This window comes from Salmo salar, chromosome ssa14, assembly GCF_905237065.1.
Source record: "Salmo salar chromosome ssa14, Ssal_v3.1, whole genome shotgun sequence".
NCBI classification, from domain to species: Eukaryota; Metazoa; Chordata; class Actinopteri; order Salmoniformes; family Salmonidae; genus Salmo; species Salmo salar.
This window is the reverse complement of record NC_059455.1, coordinates 15,898,078-15,915,145: the sequence shown is the minus strand read 5'-3', so window position 1 is coordinate 15,915,145 and position 17,068 is coordinate 15,898,078. Positions and strand designations below refer to the sequence as shown.

The following is a 17,068-nucleotide window of genomic DNA, read 5'->3' as shown; positions in this document are numbered from 1 at the left end:
ATAGCTCAGCATTCAACACTATAGTACCCTCCAAGCTCATCATTAAGCTTGAGGCTCTGGGTCTGAAGAGGGTGATGCTCTCCAGAGGGTGATGCGGTCTGCCCAAAGCATCACAGGGGGCTACCTGCCCTCTAGGACACCTACAGCACCCGATGTCACAGGAAGGCCAAAAGGATCATCAAGGACAACAACCACCTGAGCCCTGCTATCATCCAGAAGGCGAGGTCAGTACAGGTGCATCAAAGCTGGGACTAAAAGACTGAAAACAGCCATCAGATTCTTAAATAGCCATGGTACCCTATATACATAGACTTGAAATCACTGGCCACTTTAAAAATGGAACACTAGTCACTTTAATAATGTTTACATATTTTGCATTACTCATCTCATATGTATATACTGTATTCTATCCTATTCTACTGTATCTATGCCGCTCTGACTTTGCTCGTCAAATATTTATATATTCTTAATTCCATTCCTTTACTTTAGATTTGTGTGTATTGTGTGTATTGTTGTGAAATTGTTAGATATTACTTGTTAGATATTACTGCACTGTTGGAGCTAAAAACACAAGCATTCTGCTCCACCCGCAATAACATCTGGTAAACACATGTATGTGACAAAAAATATATATTTTATTTTGATTTGAAACTAAATTCTAGTCTGGTATGCATTTTTTAGATGTATTTCACAGAATGTAATTTCCTACAATATTAATATCTGTCTGTCACACAACAACAACAGTATCCCATACACCCATCTCAATTCCCCAAGAAAAAAAATACGCAAGTAAAAAGTACAGCAGACACATTTTATCATTACAGGAGCCCATTGGGCACACAAAGGCACATGCCTCCACTAAGGTGCGCTATTCACATACATCCCCTCTCTTGATGACGCTCCGTGCTATAAACAGTGCTGACGCTGAGCTGCGTCCGTGCATCTCTAGGGAAACGCTGGGAGAGAGGAGGAATCCTATAAACTTGGAGTCAAATACGCGACTGTTCATTCACATCCATGCCATCGAACCTCTACACATTAGACAATTCCATCGTTCAAAGTGAAATGGCAAGAAAATCGGACGTCTCTTCCCCTTATTACGGTGAGTAGCCTAGCCTAATTTAAGTCAAGTGTTTCACAGTGATGGGTTTTGTTATTGAATATGGCACGTTCACAGCGCATGTAGCATGGGTCAGAAATTGGACCCTCAGCCTACCTACCGGCACATTATATTTAGGATATATGGCATAAGGTGAAATTGAGTTTTCAAAATATTGTCAAAGCAACAGGGAAAGGGATTTTAAGTCGTATTTTTGTCTCAGGTTCTTATGGTGTTATTTTGACCACTAATTATAGAGCATGTTCTCGTGCCTCCATGAGCGCAAGCAACATTCATATGAAACCCTACCCTATTACATCGAAATCGATTGATTAGGAAATGTTTGTCTATGTCATTAATAATGCTAAAGCTATAACATAACAACAGCCTTGCGTGAAATCCTCAACTTGGCATCAACTGGCTTTGCAATTTTGGCATGCTTAATGATTCGAAGCCCGGAGGTTAACCAATGTTACGAGCCGCTCGCCTGAATATCGGATGCAACTTTGTTGTTAGTAAGGGCCTCATGTGCAGCTCGCGCACAGGGCACATCTCGGCGCCGAAGATATGGAGGATGGCAACTGTAGGGTTTCCACTAGATAACACAGCCACAAAGTCAAACTCGCTTTTTAGGGTTAGGCATAAGGTTAGCAGTGTGGTTAAGGTTAGATTTAGGTTTAAAATAAAAATGTAAGAAGATAAATTGTAGAAAAGGGCGGGGTTAAACCATAATTATGACTTTGTGGCTGTGCTAACTAGTGACGATCCAACTGTAGGCCACTGCAACCTCATCTGACGGTGAACTATAACCGAACTCTCTGAATTTAACACTATTCATCATTCTTTAGGCTACTTTTATAGGCTATAGTCTATATTTGAGTTTATAACTAGATGACTCACATCCTTGTATTGTTGGCCTTTGCTCACTGAACCTTGAGCACAAAACACAAACAATCGATACTCAGGCACGTGTGCAGAGCATTTGAAGATGATGAAAGAAAGGTTTTCTTTTATATTCCACATTTAAATGACCTTATCTATTTTCTGAAGCTTTTCACAAACACCATTCTCAGGCTACTTCTGGTTTTCAAGGTCATTAAGCTGCTATTGTAGCCTATATTGTCAACCTGGACTCAGAGATAGGTGTAACATAGTAAACGAAAGTCCAGGACACTCAAATTAGTATGATATGTTACATATGGTATGTTATGTATTAATTTGTGGGTGTCCATCATGCATTTCTTGTGATATGTTATGAATTACAATTCATATGATAAGTTACAAATTAGGAAAAGGAAAGGAAAAGCAAAGGGGATACCTCACCGGCCAGTTTATTAGATACACCACCCGGTTCACGAAAATGGATTGCTCCTACATCGAGACATTCAGTTACTGTTCAAAAGAACGTTAGAAGAATGGGCAAAATGAGTGACTTAAGCGACTTTGAGTGTGGAATGATCATCGGTGCCAGGCACACCGGATCAGAAGTATCTCAGAAACAGCCGCCCTCCTGGGCTTTTCACGCAAGACAGTGTCTAGGGTTTCCCGAGGATGGTGCGACAAACAAAAAACATCCAGTCAGCGGCAGTTCTGTGGGCGAAAACAGCTAGTTTATTTGAGGTCGAAGGAGAATGGCAAGAATCATGCTAACAGTCGGGCCACAAACAGGCAAATAACGGCGCAGTACAACAGTGGTGTGCAGAACAACATCTCGGAATGCACAACTCGTTGATCCATGTCACGTATAGGCTATTGCAGCAAATGACCACACCAGGTTTTACTTCTATCAGTTAAAAACAAGAACACGCGGCTCCAGTGGGCACCCAATCACCAACACTGGACAATTGAGGAGGGTAAAAACATTGCCTGGTCCAACGAATCCCGGTTCCTGTTGCGTAAGCAGTGTATGTCCATGGCCCCATCCTGCCTGGTGACAACGGTGCAGGCTGGTGGCCAATCTGCAGGAACTGTATAATGCCATCGCATTAGCATGGACCAACATCCCTGTGGAACGTTTCCAACTTATAGAATCCATGCACCGAAGAATTCAGGCTGTTCTGCAGGCAAAGGGGGGTCTGACCCGGGACTAGATGGGTGTACCTAATAAACTGACTGGTGAGTGTATGTTACGAATTCCTATTTGTTGTGGCTAACATTAGCTAATGCTAGCTAGGTGGCTAGCATTAGCTAGGCTAGGGTTAAAGTTAGGGTTAAGGTTAGGTTTAGGAGCTAGGTTATAGGGTTAAGCATAGGGTTAGGGGAAGGGTTAGCAAACATGCTAAGTACACTGAACAAAAACAAACGCAACATGTAATGTGTTGGGCCCATGTTTCATGAGCTGAAATAAAAGATCCCAGACATTTTCCATACACACACACACACAATTTCAATAAAAATGTTGTGCACAAATTTATGTAGATCCCTGTTAGTGAGCATTTCTCCTTTGTCACGGTAATCCATCCACCTGACAGGTGTGACATATCAAGAAGCTGATTAAACAGCATGGTCATTACACAGGTGCACCTTGTGCTGGGACAATAAAAGGTCACTCTAAAATGTGCAATTTTGTCACACAACACAATGCCACAGATGTCTTAAATTTTGAGGGACTGCGCTATTGACATGCTGACTGCAGGAATGTCCACCAGAGCTGTTGTCAGATAACTGAATGTTAATTTCTCTACCATACCATGGCAGTATGTCCAACCAGCGTCACAACCGCAGACCACGTGAAACCATGCCAGCTCAGGACTTTCATGTCCGGCATCTTCACCTGAGGGATTGTCAGAAACTAGCTACCCGGACAGTTGATGAAACAACCAAATAAATTCTGCACAAACTGTCATCTGTGTGCTCATCGTCCTCACCAGGGTCTTGACTTGACTGCAGTTCTGCGCCGTAACCGAAATCAGTGGGAAAATACTCACCTTCAATGTGCTCTTCACAAAATAATTCCTGTTTCAACTGTACTGTGCTGATGGCTGACAGCGTGTATGGCGTCGTGGGCGAGCGGTTTGCTGATGTCAATGTTGTGAACAGAATGCCCCATGGTGGTATGGGGAGTGGTGGTATGGTATGGGCAGGCATAAGCTACAAACAACAAACACAATTGCATTTTATCGATGGTAATTTGAATGCACAGTTATACCGTGACGATATCCTGAGGCCCATTGTCGTGCCATTCATCTGCCGCCATCACCTCATGTTTCAGCATGATAATGCACAACCCCAAGTCGCAAGGGTCTATTCACAATTCCTGCAAGCTGATAATGTCCCAGTTCTGCTGGCCTGCATACTCACCAGACATGTCACCCATTGAGCAAGTTTGGGATTCTCTGGATTGACGTGTACGACAGAGTGTTCTAGTTCCCGGCAATATCGAGCAACTTCACAATGTCCATTGAAGAATAGTGGGACAACATTCCACAGGCTACAATCACCAGCCAGATCAAATCTGTGCGAAGGAGATGTTGCACTGCATGAGGCCAACAGTGGTCACACCGGATAATTAACCTGTTATGGCTAGGGGGCAGTATTTTCACGGCTGGATAAAAAACGTACCCGATTTAATCTGGTTACTACTCCTGCCCAGTAACTAGAATATGCATATAATTATTGGCTTTGGATAGAAAACACTCCAAAGTTTCTAAAACTGTTTGAATGGTGTCTGTGAGTATAACAGAACTCAAATGGCAGGTCAAAACCTGAGAGATTCCTTTACAGGAGTCTTGTCTTTAAAATGCTGTGAAATAGTCATATGTTTGAAAAATTGAAGTTTTTGTATTTTTGAGGAATTTGTAATTCGCGCCACGCCTATCATTGGATATTGGAGCAGGTGTTCCGCTAGCGGAACGTCTAGATGTAAGAGGTTAATGGTTTTCTGATCCATGCCCCTACCTTTTTTTAAGGTATGTGTGACCAACAGATGCATATCTGTATTCCCAGTCTTGTGAAATCCATAGATCAAATCACATTTTATTGGTCGCATATACATATTTAGCAGATGTTATTGCAGGTGTAGTGAAATGCTTGTAAATTAGGGCCTAATGAATTTATTTAAATTGAATGATTTAAGAAATATGAACTGTAACTTAGTCAAATCTTTACATTTTGTATGTTGAGTTTATATTTGTTTTCAGTGTAGTTGCAATGTAGCTAAACGGTAGTAAGTAGTAACACGCAACCTTTGGGTTGTTAGACATTTGCGTTATATGCCTACCCATCCACCCCGATCAACCACCCCGACCAACAATCCACCTTTAGTCTTTGCTTTAAGTAACCTTCTGTCTTATGTAACCATACCAAACGTAACTTATCATACTAATTTTGGCATCATGGATTTTCATTTACTATGTTACGCCTAGTCTATGAGACCAGGCTGATATTGTTGCTGTGTTGTTCATAATTGTCATTGCCTTTTTCTCTGAGACATAGCTTCAGGATATTTCTCTCTGCACTGCGGATTACCTTGCTCTCTGTGACAAAGTAGATTGGTACTGGAGTGCCAGCTGGATACAGGAACGTGCACTGTTTTGGAATGCAATATGATTGTGCTCAGTGAAGAGAATCTGACATCTGTCAACTATTGTCAGGTATACATGTGTATAGTCTGCCATTTGAGTGAGAGGGTTGGTTGTGCACCAGACCAGTATAAACCAGTATTATGTTCACTGGCCTGAATGCCTTATTCCTAAGCAGAGTGGAGAAAGGATTTTCTCTCACTTGAACAATCCATTGTTGGAGGCATTGAAGCAGTGCTGGTGTGGGATGTGCGAATGAGTACTGGGATGTACGATGCTATTAAAATGAGTGAATAACAGGCCTTAAGTAATTTTCACACATTTACATGGAGTGTAAAGCACTGCTACTCTTACTGAGTCAAAGTCAAGCTGTTTGCTGACAGTGATTTCGGCAGTTTTCCATTTCCAAAACCTGTCTCTTGCACTTTCAGTTTTAGCTAACCTTGCCTGAGACCTGAAGCCCCCCAGTGTCAAAGCTTTAGTTCAGCGAGCTAACACAGTCTCAAATTGCACAGATACCAGGGTTTAGTATCTGGTTGGTTACACTAAAACTCCCAAGGACAGACATCACTGGCTTGTGTCTCACTTCCTAGGTGTCTACAGTGTAGGGCCAGAGGTGGTGCAGTGTAGTGAGGAAGAGAGTGGGCCAGTGTGCCTTTGTAGTTGGAGAAGTTTCTTTCCCCTGTTACTAAGGCTTATGAATAATGAAGCAGGTTCCCAGTGTTGTCTTCTCTGTGTCTCTGTTGCATCCTTCTGATCCAGAGATGTGGTTCTAATCTGTTGGTTACCTCCCTCGAGCTGCCTGGGAACGGTGTTTGTGTGTGTGTCTACACAGTTTGACAGTCCTCCGAATGGGTACTGCTGTATACGGTAGCTGTGTGGGGCCCATTTCCTATGAAATAATTCTGAGGAAGAACATATTTTTTTCTTTATGCTTTTGCTTCCCGGTCTCTGTCAATGTCTCGCTTCAATCTTCTTACAGTTTTTCTTTAACATAATGTTTCTCTAACTTTTTTCCTTCTATTTGCTGATTAGCAGCAGTGGTGGAAAAAGTACTAAATTGTCATAATTGAGTAAAAGTAAAAATACCTTTATAGAATATAACTTTTACTACTTGAGTAAAAGTCTAAAAGTATTTGTTTTTAAAAATACTTAAGTATCAAAAGTAAATGGAGTTGCTCAAATGTACTTAAGTATCAAAAGTAAAAGTATAAATCATTTAAAATCCCTTATATTAAGCAAAGCAGACAGCACAATTTCTTTTTTTTTTATTGACGGATAGCCAGGGGCATACTCCAACACTCAAGACATAATTTAGAAACGAAGCATTTGTGTTTAGTGAGTCTGCCTGATCAGATGCAGTAGGGATGACCAGGGGTGTTCTGTTGATAAGTGTGTGAATTGGACAATTTTCCTGTAAAATTGTATGGAAGTAAAAAGTGCATTATTTTCTTTCGGAATGTAGTGAAGTAAAAGTAAAAGTTGCCAAAAATATAAATAGTAAAGTAAAGTACACATACCCCCCAAAAATGCTTAACTAGTACTTTAAAGTATTTTTACTTAAGTACTTTACATCACTGATTGGCAGTGTGAAATGAAGATACCTATGATCCATGAGACATTTTCTGAACAGAAACATTTGTTTAAAAATAAAGGCTCAATTCCAGTAAGAGGACGCTGCATATTGCAAGAGAAGATATACTAAATACATTCAAAACCAACTAAAAGACCAACCATATTCATACAAGTATACACCTTTGCAGACCATATCAACTGCCTGAGTACTATGTTATAGTAACTGTAATATGACTGCCGTTTGTGTGCAGGCTTTGCATCATTCCAGAAGTGTTTTTTTATGGACAACCTCGAACATTAAACCCAAAGGCTGTGAGGCACAGATTCTGTTTCCCTATGGGCTATCAGCCAGCGTACCAGGAAAAGCTGTTCAAATTCAGTGTGCTGCAGCTAGCCATGGTCCCAGATCTGTTTGTGCCATCCTGCCAACTCCTATGGTCCTTATCATGGCAAACAGTGCCAAAAAGATCTGGGACCAGGCTATGTTGAGGCTTGGGAAGCCTCTGCTCTGAACACTCTTGATTATTCATGTATGGCACAGCAAGGTTGTGTTCACTCCCCTGCTAAATCATTTTGGATGATTTTGCCACAAGTAACATCTCCCCATTGTGCTTGTAAACTTTTCATTAAACACCTATTTTAGGTGAGGATAGAGCAGGGGTGTCAATTTGTCAAGCATGAGGCCCGGGTTAAATCCGGCCCACAGGTGGTTTGAGTAAAAGATTATTATTATTTTCTTTTTTCTTTTGGTGGGAGAAACAAACTCAATATACTTTAAAATGACTAAAACCAAATTGAAACTGTGTCGAAATTATAATGGACCTACATTCATACAGTTTCTTGACTGTTACCAGCTTGCTAATAATCACCAAAGTGGAAGCTAGACAGTCAGGGAGCGTAGAAAATTCCCCAAACAAATTTTGAGCAAATTTTGACGGCCAGGTAATATAACAAATTTTCAGTGCGGCCCTCCGGACCTCGTTAAAAACTGAATGAGGCCCCCGGGCCAAAATGAGTTTGACACCCCTGGGCTAGAGCATAAAATCCTTGAATTATTTAGTGTTACAAATTTAGGAGTTGAGATTGAAATTTTAATGTGGTGACATCAATAATAGATTTTCTGTTCCACACCTTTTTGAAACGTCTGTGGAGTAAAGGATGATCCATCGCTGCCATATTTTACACCTGGTTAACCTCAAATAGGTGGAAGTCATCTTGAGAAAATGTTTCAACACACGGGAATGGGAAATGGGAAATGGAATATAAACAGGACCCAAACCGCTTGTCCTTGTGAATATAACTGTACAATGTACATTGGTTTGTTTGCATTGTCGATTGGTGCTCTCTTTTCTTTTACAACTGTCAGGTGACAGTTGACAGTTGTCGGTCGTCGTTACACGTTTATTTGTCTTTACCTTGTGAGGTATCAGTCGGGAACGAAGCTCTATGCGATTATAGCAGACAACACCAAGACAACAGACCTCTTAACTGAAGTATGTTATTGTCTGTGTGGTAATGAATCGATCAGGGCATATCAGTATGACCTGTAGAGTATTCAGTAATTGGTTGTACCTACAGGATTTTTATCATCAGATTGATAAAGAGCTGCAAGCTGTTACTCCCTGTGAAAACCGAGATGATATCTCTACCGTTCATCCTCACTCCCTAAGCCAAGGGGATTTACCGAGCCCCCAGGTAAAAGCTAACTCACTCCCAAAAGAATTCCTAAAACCTAAAAAGTGCTTTGTCAGCGTCGTTTAAGTCTCTCGCTCCACTCTTGTCAGCTCCACTCCTAATGGTGTCTCATGTCTTCAGACACAAGTCTCAGTAGACCGGTACCAGTCTGTTTGTGCCTCAGCCAACTTGTTGGGGCTTTGCCACGCATGGTTGGCTTTGTCAATGGGAAGGCAATGATGTGGCTACAGACAGTCAGACACCCATGCTATTCAGACATACTGAGAGAGCAGAGCAGGAAGAGTATGATGCTTTGCACAGGAAGGGAGTGAGTGATGGTGTAGGTCGGATAGGTGTATTTGTGAGTGTCTGGATGTGGGGCAGTAAGGGATCATCTTTGGAACATCATTTTTAGTACTGGAGGTGGGAAAGTATTGGGAGGTATGGTTTGTGAAGAAGGGTTGTGTGTTAAGGGTTTGGGCTGTATGTGTGCGAATGTGTGTGTGAGTGAGTGAGACACCTTCTCCCAGATTATGTGACTGCCGGCGGAGGGAGCAGGACAGGACGGGCAGGATTATCTCTGGCTGACAGACCGGGAAAGCAGCCCGCTCACTGTGTTTGAGGACAGATAAGGCCAGCAAATAAACATCAGCTCACACACGTGCACACACACATCACACACACACACACACACACACACACACACACACACACACACACACACACACACACACACACACACACACACAGTATGGACAACACCAAACCAATAGCCTCCAAAACAATTCTGGTCACTAAATACATTACCACTATTCATCAAAATGGATGTGAGCTGTTGCTAAAGCAATTTGCTTTATTGCTATTTTTCCCATTACATTGTATACTTGACTTGTCTCTCTGAGAGGTGTAATTTGGAGGCCCTCACTGAGGATGCTCTCTGTTGTCGGGGTTTGTCTCCTACTGTCTCTGTCCCCTCTGGGCTCATTGACATGCATCACCAGGGACGGGACTGTATCTGGGAGTTAGAAATGACTCAGCTCATCTACACAGGGAATATGCATGAACTGAATAGCTACAGTAACTCTATAATATGCTATAATATGCAAGGTCTGTGCAGAATGACATAGAAAATGGTAGTGTCCTCAAATGACTATTCCTCCACTCTATTTTAGAAAACATAGTGCTCTGTATGGGGAAAAGGCTGTCATTTGACGCAAATGAGCAGAGTGTATGAATGAACTTTCCCATGGTTCACATCTTCTCTTTAAAGGTTCTCGACAACAGTCTTTAATCCATAGCTGGATTGTTTTGTTTCGTAGTTGGACGCTTTTGTTGTTCTGGACTGGACCGCTGTGCCTGCTTCATCATCTTGTGTACTTGCTGGAAGACTCCCTGTAGGATTGACTCAGAGTAAACAACAATCTGTTTCAAACAACAGTCTGTTTGATAAACTTCCCTTTGGAGAGTAACTAGGAGGTACTTTATCTTACTGCGAGGTAAACACAAGTGCAATGGATGGGAGAGGCACTGCTGAGAAGGTTGAAACTTGGGTTAGCTTTGTGTAGACTAAACTAGGGAATGAGCTGGTCTTTTTTGAGTGTTTGTCTACGTTTGTGAGACTTGGTGCTTGAGGAGAACTTGGTGCTTGTCGGAGTGACATTTTAAGTATATACCATGCGGTCTATCTTCCGTAGTGTGTATGCTTGTGCATACTGTAAATGCGCACACACGTTCGCTCAAATCTATTTATCGTCTGATGTCAAATGAGTTAATATGTTGAGAAATGAAGGTCATCCTCGTAGACTTGCACTGCCGCTAGCAACATTTTCCACTAGACAGACCATCTTATCTTTGTCCTTGGCTACTGTAAGACATTCTAAGTCTTAGAATCGAAAGAAATGCCAAATCAGTTAAGTCAGGGAGTGGGCTCCAGATTCTCCCCCTGCTGTGAGGATCTTTGAAGTGACAATTCCCACTGGCGTTCAGATACTAATTGGGAGTGTCAAGCTCAGCGTTGACTCCATTAACACTCTGTACACGCCATTAGCTGTCTTGTTTGCTGGATGTCACAGGGATTCTGGACAGATTTAGCGAGGTGGATTGAAGGTCTGCGTGTGCAGGCAAACCCAGGAAGGCGATGATCTCCCTTTCGTATGGTTTTATTGAGAGAATTCACTATATTTGGTTCTTAGATGTGTTTGTTTGTCTATAGTTGAGCCATTTTTGGGGGGGCGTTTCAAGTTTCAAGTTGTATTAGTCGTGGATGTGGTTTGGAGGACTGTGTGGATGTGGTTTGGAGGACTGTGTGGATGTGGTTTGGAGGACTGTGTGGTTTTGGAGGACTGTGTGGTTTGGAGGACTGTGTGGTTTGGAGGACTGTGTGGTTGTGGTTTGGAGGACTGTGTGGTTTGGAGGACTGTGTGGTTTGGAGGACTGTGTGGTTTGGAGGACTGTGTGGTTTGGAGGACTGTGTGGTTGTGGTTTGGAGGACTGTGTGGTTGTGGTTTGGAGGACTGTGTGGTTGTGGTTTGGAGGACTGTGTGGTTGTTTGAGTTGAGTAGAGGTAGTACATGTTGACTGATGCTGGTGTTTGCATGTCTCTGTTTAATTGAGTGAAATTCATTTGGATCGTAAAGGAGGGAGCTTTTGTCAGTGTGTGAGTGCAGTTATTAGTAACGTGTGTGTGTGTGTATGCGTGTGTGTGCATACGTACCTGTGTGGGCATCCGTGCATGTGGGTGGGTGCATCTGTACGTGTGTGTGTGTGTGTGTGTGTGTGTGTCTGTGCAGTTATTAGTAATCGTGCGTGTTCGCTTGGCTTGTGACGAAGCTAATGCGCAAGCTAATCAACAGTGAAAGTGATTAACCGAGTGGAAAATTGAGATTCACACAAGAGGACAGGACTCTGGATGGGATGCCACAGTGAGTTTACAAGAACACACAGACAACCGTCAGCCACGCAGGTCTTTCTCTTGCAGACACTGTCATCTGTTACTAAGCAGCTGGTCACCATAATACTTTCAGTAGGGATATGTTTACAGCACCAGCTGTTGATTATATACACTTCTGTGATGGCTGCGTCCTGACTGAATCTGGTCCTGTTTCTTTTTTTGTCTGATGTCTCTCATAGTTGTTTGAGTAAAGGATGTTATTTGAGTCACTGTGATGGGCAAGTTGTAACTAAACTCAATGAGGAAGTGAGCAACTTTTATTTATGGTGCGATCCTAAGTTATTACAGTGCTATTATTCTGCAGAGTGACAGGGGAGACAGCGAGGGGGGGGAAAGTCAAAGGGGGGAAAACTTTCTTTTCCACAGGAAAATGTTCGGCTACAGTTGGACATGACTGTGACGGTTAACTCCAGAGAGAAGCCATCACAAAGTCAAGAGGAGGAGACAGTGGGCATATGGGAGCTGGCTGGGGAAGGGATCTCCCCAGGGGTGGATCAGAGGAAGCAGGCGGAGCATGGAGGATACCCAGGAACGAGGCACCCCAGGGGGGCAGGCTGTCCTGGGCTGCTGGGCCTTACTGAGCTGACTGCCGGAGCTCCCTGGCAGACGTACCAGGAGTCCACCAACCCCCCCTGCCCTTGTGTGTGTGTGTGTGTGTGTGTGTGTGTGTGAGAGAGAGGATATGAGAGGAAGAGAAATGGAATGTCTACGTGTTTGCATACTGTACTGTGGGTGTGATTTGAATTTCAGATTTCTGTTATGTAATAGGTGTTGTGGAGCAGAAGAGAGAGTAGCTGTCAGTTTCGGAGGTGAGTCACAGTCTGTGCTAAAATGAACAGCACTGTATATTGTTAATATTGTAGGTGACCTTAGTGTTGACTGTGGAGTCGACAGAAACTGCAGAGAGATATCTTTGGTTATATTACCAGATGTAGCTCTCCAGTGTACTACAGGACTCACGGCTCTAAAGGTCAGGGCTGTTTGAGAATGGACAGTGTCAGAGAAGGTGCAGTACTCTACTCTATGCTGCTTTTGGTTCCAGTCTATACGGGTGATGCCAGAGCCATATATGTAAATATATCTAAATACACTATATATATATACAAAAGTATGTGGACACCCTTTCAAATTAGTGGATTCTGTTTGGAAGCAATGTCAGCACAGGAGCTGTTCGTCAAGGGGGCTTCCTGAAATGGGTTTCCATAACAGAGCAGCCGCACTTAAGCCTAACATCACCATGCACTATGCAAAGTGTGGGCTGGAGTTGTGTAGAGCTCACCGCCATTGGACTGTGGAGCAGTGGAAATGCATTCTCTGGAGTGATGAATCACGCTTCACCATCTGGCAGTCCGACAGGCAAATCTGGGTTTGGCGGATGCCAGGAGAACGCTACCTGCCCCAATGCATAGTGCCAACTGTAACGTTTGGTGGAGGAGGAATAATAGTCTGTGGCTGTTTATCATGGTTCGGGCTAGGCTCCTTAGTTCCAGTGAAGGGAAATCTTAACTCTACAGCATACAATGACATTCTAGACAATTCTGTGCTTCCAACTTTGTGGCAACAGTTTGGGGAAGGCCCTTTCCTGTTTCAGCATGACAATGCCCCTGTAACAATGCTAGGTCCATACAGAAATGGTTTGTTGACATCGGTGTGAAAGAACTTGACTGGCCTGCACAGAGCCCTGACTCAACCCCATTGAACACCTTTGAGATGAATTGCAACGCCGACTGTGAGCCAGGCCTAATCGCCCAACATCAGTGGCCGACCTCACTAATGATCTTGTAGCTGAATGGAAGCAAGTCCCCGCAGCAATGTTCCAACATCTAGTGGGAAGCCTTCCCAGAAGAGTGGAGGCTGTTATAGCAGCAAAGGAGGACCAACTATATATTAATTCCCATGATTTTGGAATGAGATGTTCGACGAGCAGGTGTCCACATACCTTTGGTCATGTTGTGTATATGGCTCTGGATGTTGTTACCCAACTTCTTTTTGGAAGAAAAAAGCAAATGTTTTAACTTCACCCAGTATGCATCTCACTTCTTATGCAAATACCCTTGGTGGTGCAGGGCTGATACACATTTACACAGAGAAGAATTGGGATTTTCACTACTGATTGAGGATGATGTTTTGTATTCCAGTAATATTCTAACCTGTTTTTAGTGCATGCTAATAATGAGAATGGAATGGGATGAGTGGAATGGAGGCTCTGAGTAGGGTAATCAAATGACACAGACATTCTGTGCAATAAGAAATAGCTTTTATTTTCTCACAATCCATAGCAGTTCAATTAGAGATACTATTTGCACCAAATTAGTTTCTGGAAATGCGTAATTGTCTCGTTATTGCTATGTGTGACTCTGCATCTTCAAGTGAGTGTGTGTGTGTGCACATGTGTGTGTGCATATGTGTGTGCGCACGTGTGTGTGTGTGTGTGCACATGTGTGTGTGTGCACATGTATTACAAATTGAGTGCACCTCTAAGTGTTTATACTAACTACTGAGTGCAATAATTCCCACTTGGGAACGCGTAGTAATATATAGGTAGATGGGTTTGTTGTTTAGCAACAAAAACTATGCGTGCGCAACTATGGCAAAATAGACAGGGTTGGCTTAGATTGTTGACAACATGTAAACTATATTTGGTCTCCAAATATTTATTAAATATATAAAGACATTTGCACAATGAGCACTTGTTGTCTCTCAAATACACTACATGACCAAAAGTATGTGGACACCTGCTCATTCCAAAATCATTGGCATTAATATATAGTTGGTCCCTCCTTTGCTGCTACAAGCCTCCACTCTTCTGGGAAGGCTTTCCACTAGATGTTGGAACATTGCTGCGGGGACTTGCTTCCATTCAGCCACAAGAGCATTAGGGAGGTTGGGCACTGAGGTTGGGCGATTAAGCTTGGCTCGCAGTCGGCATTTCAATTCATCCCAAAGGTGTTCGATGGGGTTGAGGTCAGGGCTCTGTGCAGACCAGTCAAGTTCTGCACATCGATCTCGACAAACCATTTCTGTATGGACCTCGCTTTGTGCACGGGGGCATTGTCATGCTGAAACAGGAAAGGGCCATCGTCTAGAATGTAGTTGTATGCTGTAGCATTAAGATTTCCCTTTACTGGAACTAAGGGGCCTAGCCCGGACCATGACAAACAACCATTATTCCTCCTCCACCAAACTTTACAGTTGGTAGTAAGCATTCGGGCAGGTAGCGTTCTCCTGGCATCCGCCAAACCCAGACTTGTTCGTTGGACTGCCAGAGGGTGAAGTGTGAGTCATCGGCGTTTCCACTGCTCCAGTTCTTGTGCTGACGTTGCTTCCAGAGGCAGTTTGGAACTCAGACTGAGTGTTGCAACCAAGGACAGGAGATTTTTACGTGCTACACGCTTCAGCACTCGGCGGCCCGTTCTGTGAGCTTTTGTGGCCTACCACTTCACGCCTGAGACGTTTCCACTTCACAATATCAGCACTAACAGTTGACTGGGTCAGCTCTAGCATGGCAGAATTTTTACGAAGTGACTTGTTGGAAAGGGGGCATCCTATGACGATGCCACGTTGAAAGTCACTGAGCTCTTCAGTAAGGCCATTCTACTGCCAATGTTTGTCTATAGAAATTGCATGGCTGTGTGCTCAATTGTATACACCTGTCAGAAATGGTTAAGGCTGAAATAGTGGATTAGGCTAATTTGAAGGGGTGTCCACATACTTTTGTATATATAGTGTACATCGTTACAGTTGTAGGTTACCTAGCTAGGAAATGTTAGCATTTTTAGCATTGACTTGAAATCAGTCAAAACACCTCCAAACAAGACATGGTGTCAAGAACAAGACAAAACTAGCTTAAACAAGCCACCTACGATTCCCCACATGGTAGCTTCTTGTCATTGTTGCTAGCTATCTGACCGTTCAGATTCATGACAAAGCACAAAGCACGACTTCCGGCCACATAGATGCACATGCATTATTTTCATGACATTGTCAGCCAACGAGTCTATATGTAAAATAAGGTGGTGTATCTAACAAAGTGCTTCAATTCCTTTTCACACACTCCCTAGAAACAATCTCTATTGTATCGGCAATGGCAGTTTTAATTAGAAGAAATACAAACAGACTTCATCACTTGTTTTCCGGCAGATTTTGTGTAACGTTCCCAGTTGGCATCAACAGAGTTTGATTGTCCCAGAGCCTTAGAGAGTTCTTATGTAATATCCTCTTTTCGTCTCCCTTTTTCTTCTCGGAATAATGTGAATATATTTCATTCTGATACATCCCATGTTCCGCTTGCCTTTTTTCCTCCCTCTCTTTTAAGCTTTGATACCGGGACCGTTCTGTTTGGCTTTTTTTCTTCTTCAAAACTCATCTAGCCACACCCCCATCTCCTTACATCTCTGTTTTCGTTTTGCGTCAGACGCTCTCAAAGGCTTGTGTTGACAGCCGCTGTCATGAGTTCTCTCTGTCTCTCTGTCTCTCGCTCTCTGTCTCTCTCTGTCTCTGTCGCTCTCTCTCTCTCTGTCTGTGTGTTGTTTTGAAGCCCTGTAGGCCTTGTCTCGCTCTCCCTCCGGTGGATTGAAGTGAGTCGACCTCTCTCGCCCTGCGATTGCTCTGGAACAAAGATTCACACACACTGCAGCCGCAGCAGAGCTCTCGTTCTCAATCACACCTCAGCACTCAGATGAAACACAGCAGAGAGAGGTGATCTACATCCTTCTTGTCAATGTCTTATCTCTTACTTCAATTAGGTTGTGTCAGAGTCTTTGATTTAGCTTGTGTTGCACTTTCTTTTGGTCAGATAATGGATGATTGACAGGGATGATGTAAATGAAAGCTAGAGTTGCTGAAATGCTTCAGACTGACAACACATTCTTGGCTTTGGGAACACAGACATATGCACATCTGTGCCTTCAGAAAGTATTCACACCCCTGACTTTTTCCAAATGTTGTTGTGTTACAGTCTGAATTGAAAATGTATTATATGGCCTACACACAATACCCCATGATGCCAAAGTGGAATTTTGTTTCTCAACATTTTTACTAATTAATTACAAATGAAAAGCTGAAATGTATTTAGTCAAGTATTCAACCCCTCATCTCTGTACCCCACACATACAATTATCTGTAGGATCCCTCAATTGAGTAGTGAATTTCAAGCACATTTTCAACCACAATGAACAGGGAGGTTTTCCAATGCGTCTCAAAGAAGGGCACCTAGTGGTAGATGAGTAAAAAATCCATTTAAAAAATACA

At 42.9% G+C, this 17,068-nt stretch overlaps 1 protein-coding gene across 4 annotated transcripts in view; it reads left to right on the top strand.

Moving 5' to 3' along the window:
- Positions 1-903: 903 nt before the first annotated feature.
- The window catches only part of LOC106568882 (choline transporter-like protein 5-A), a 106,929-nt gene continuing 90,764 nt past the window's right edge, over positions 904-17,068 (top strand). For all 4 annotated transcript variants that reach the window (XM_045693975.1, XM_045693974.1, XM_014139663.2 and 1 more), the window contains exon 1: positions 904-1,102. In XM_045693975.1, the coding sequence (XP_045549931.1) occupies positions 1,018-1,102 (85 nt within the window). In that variant the 5' untranslated portion in view covers positions 904-1,017. The remainder of the gene's footprint in view (positions 1,103-17,068) is intronic.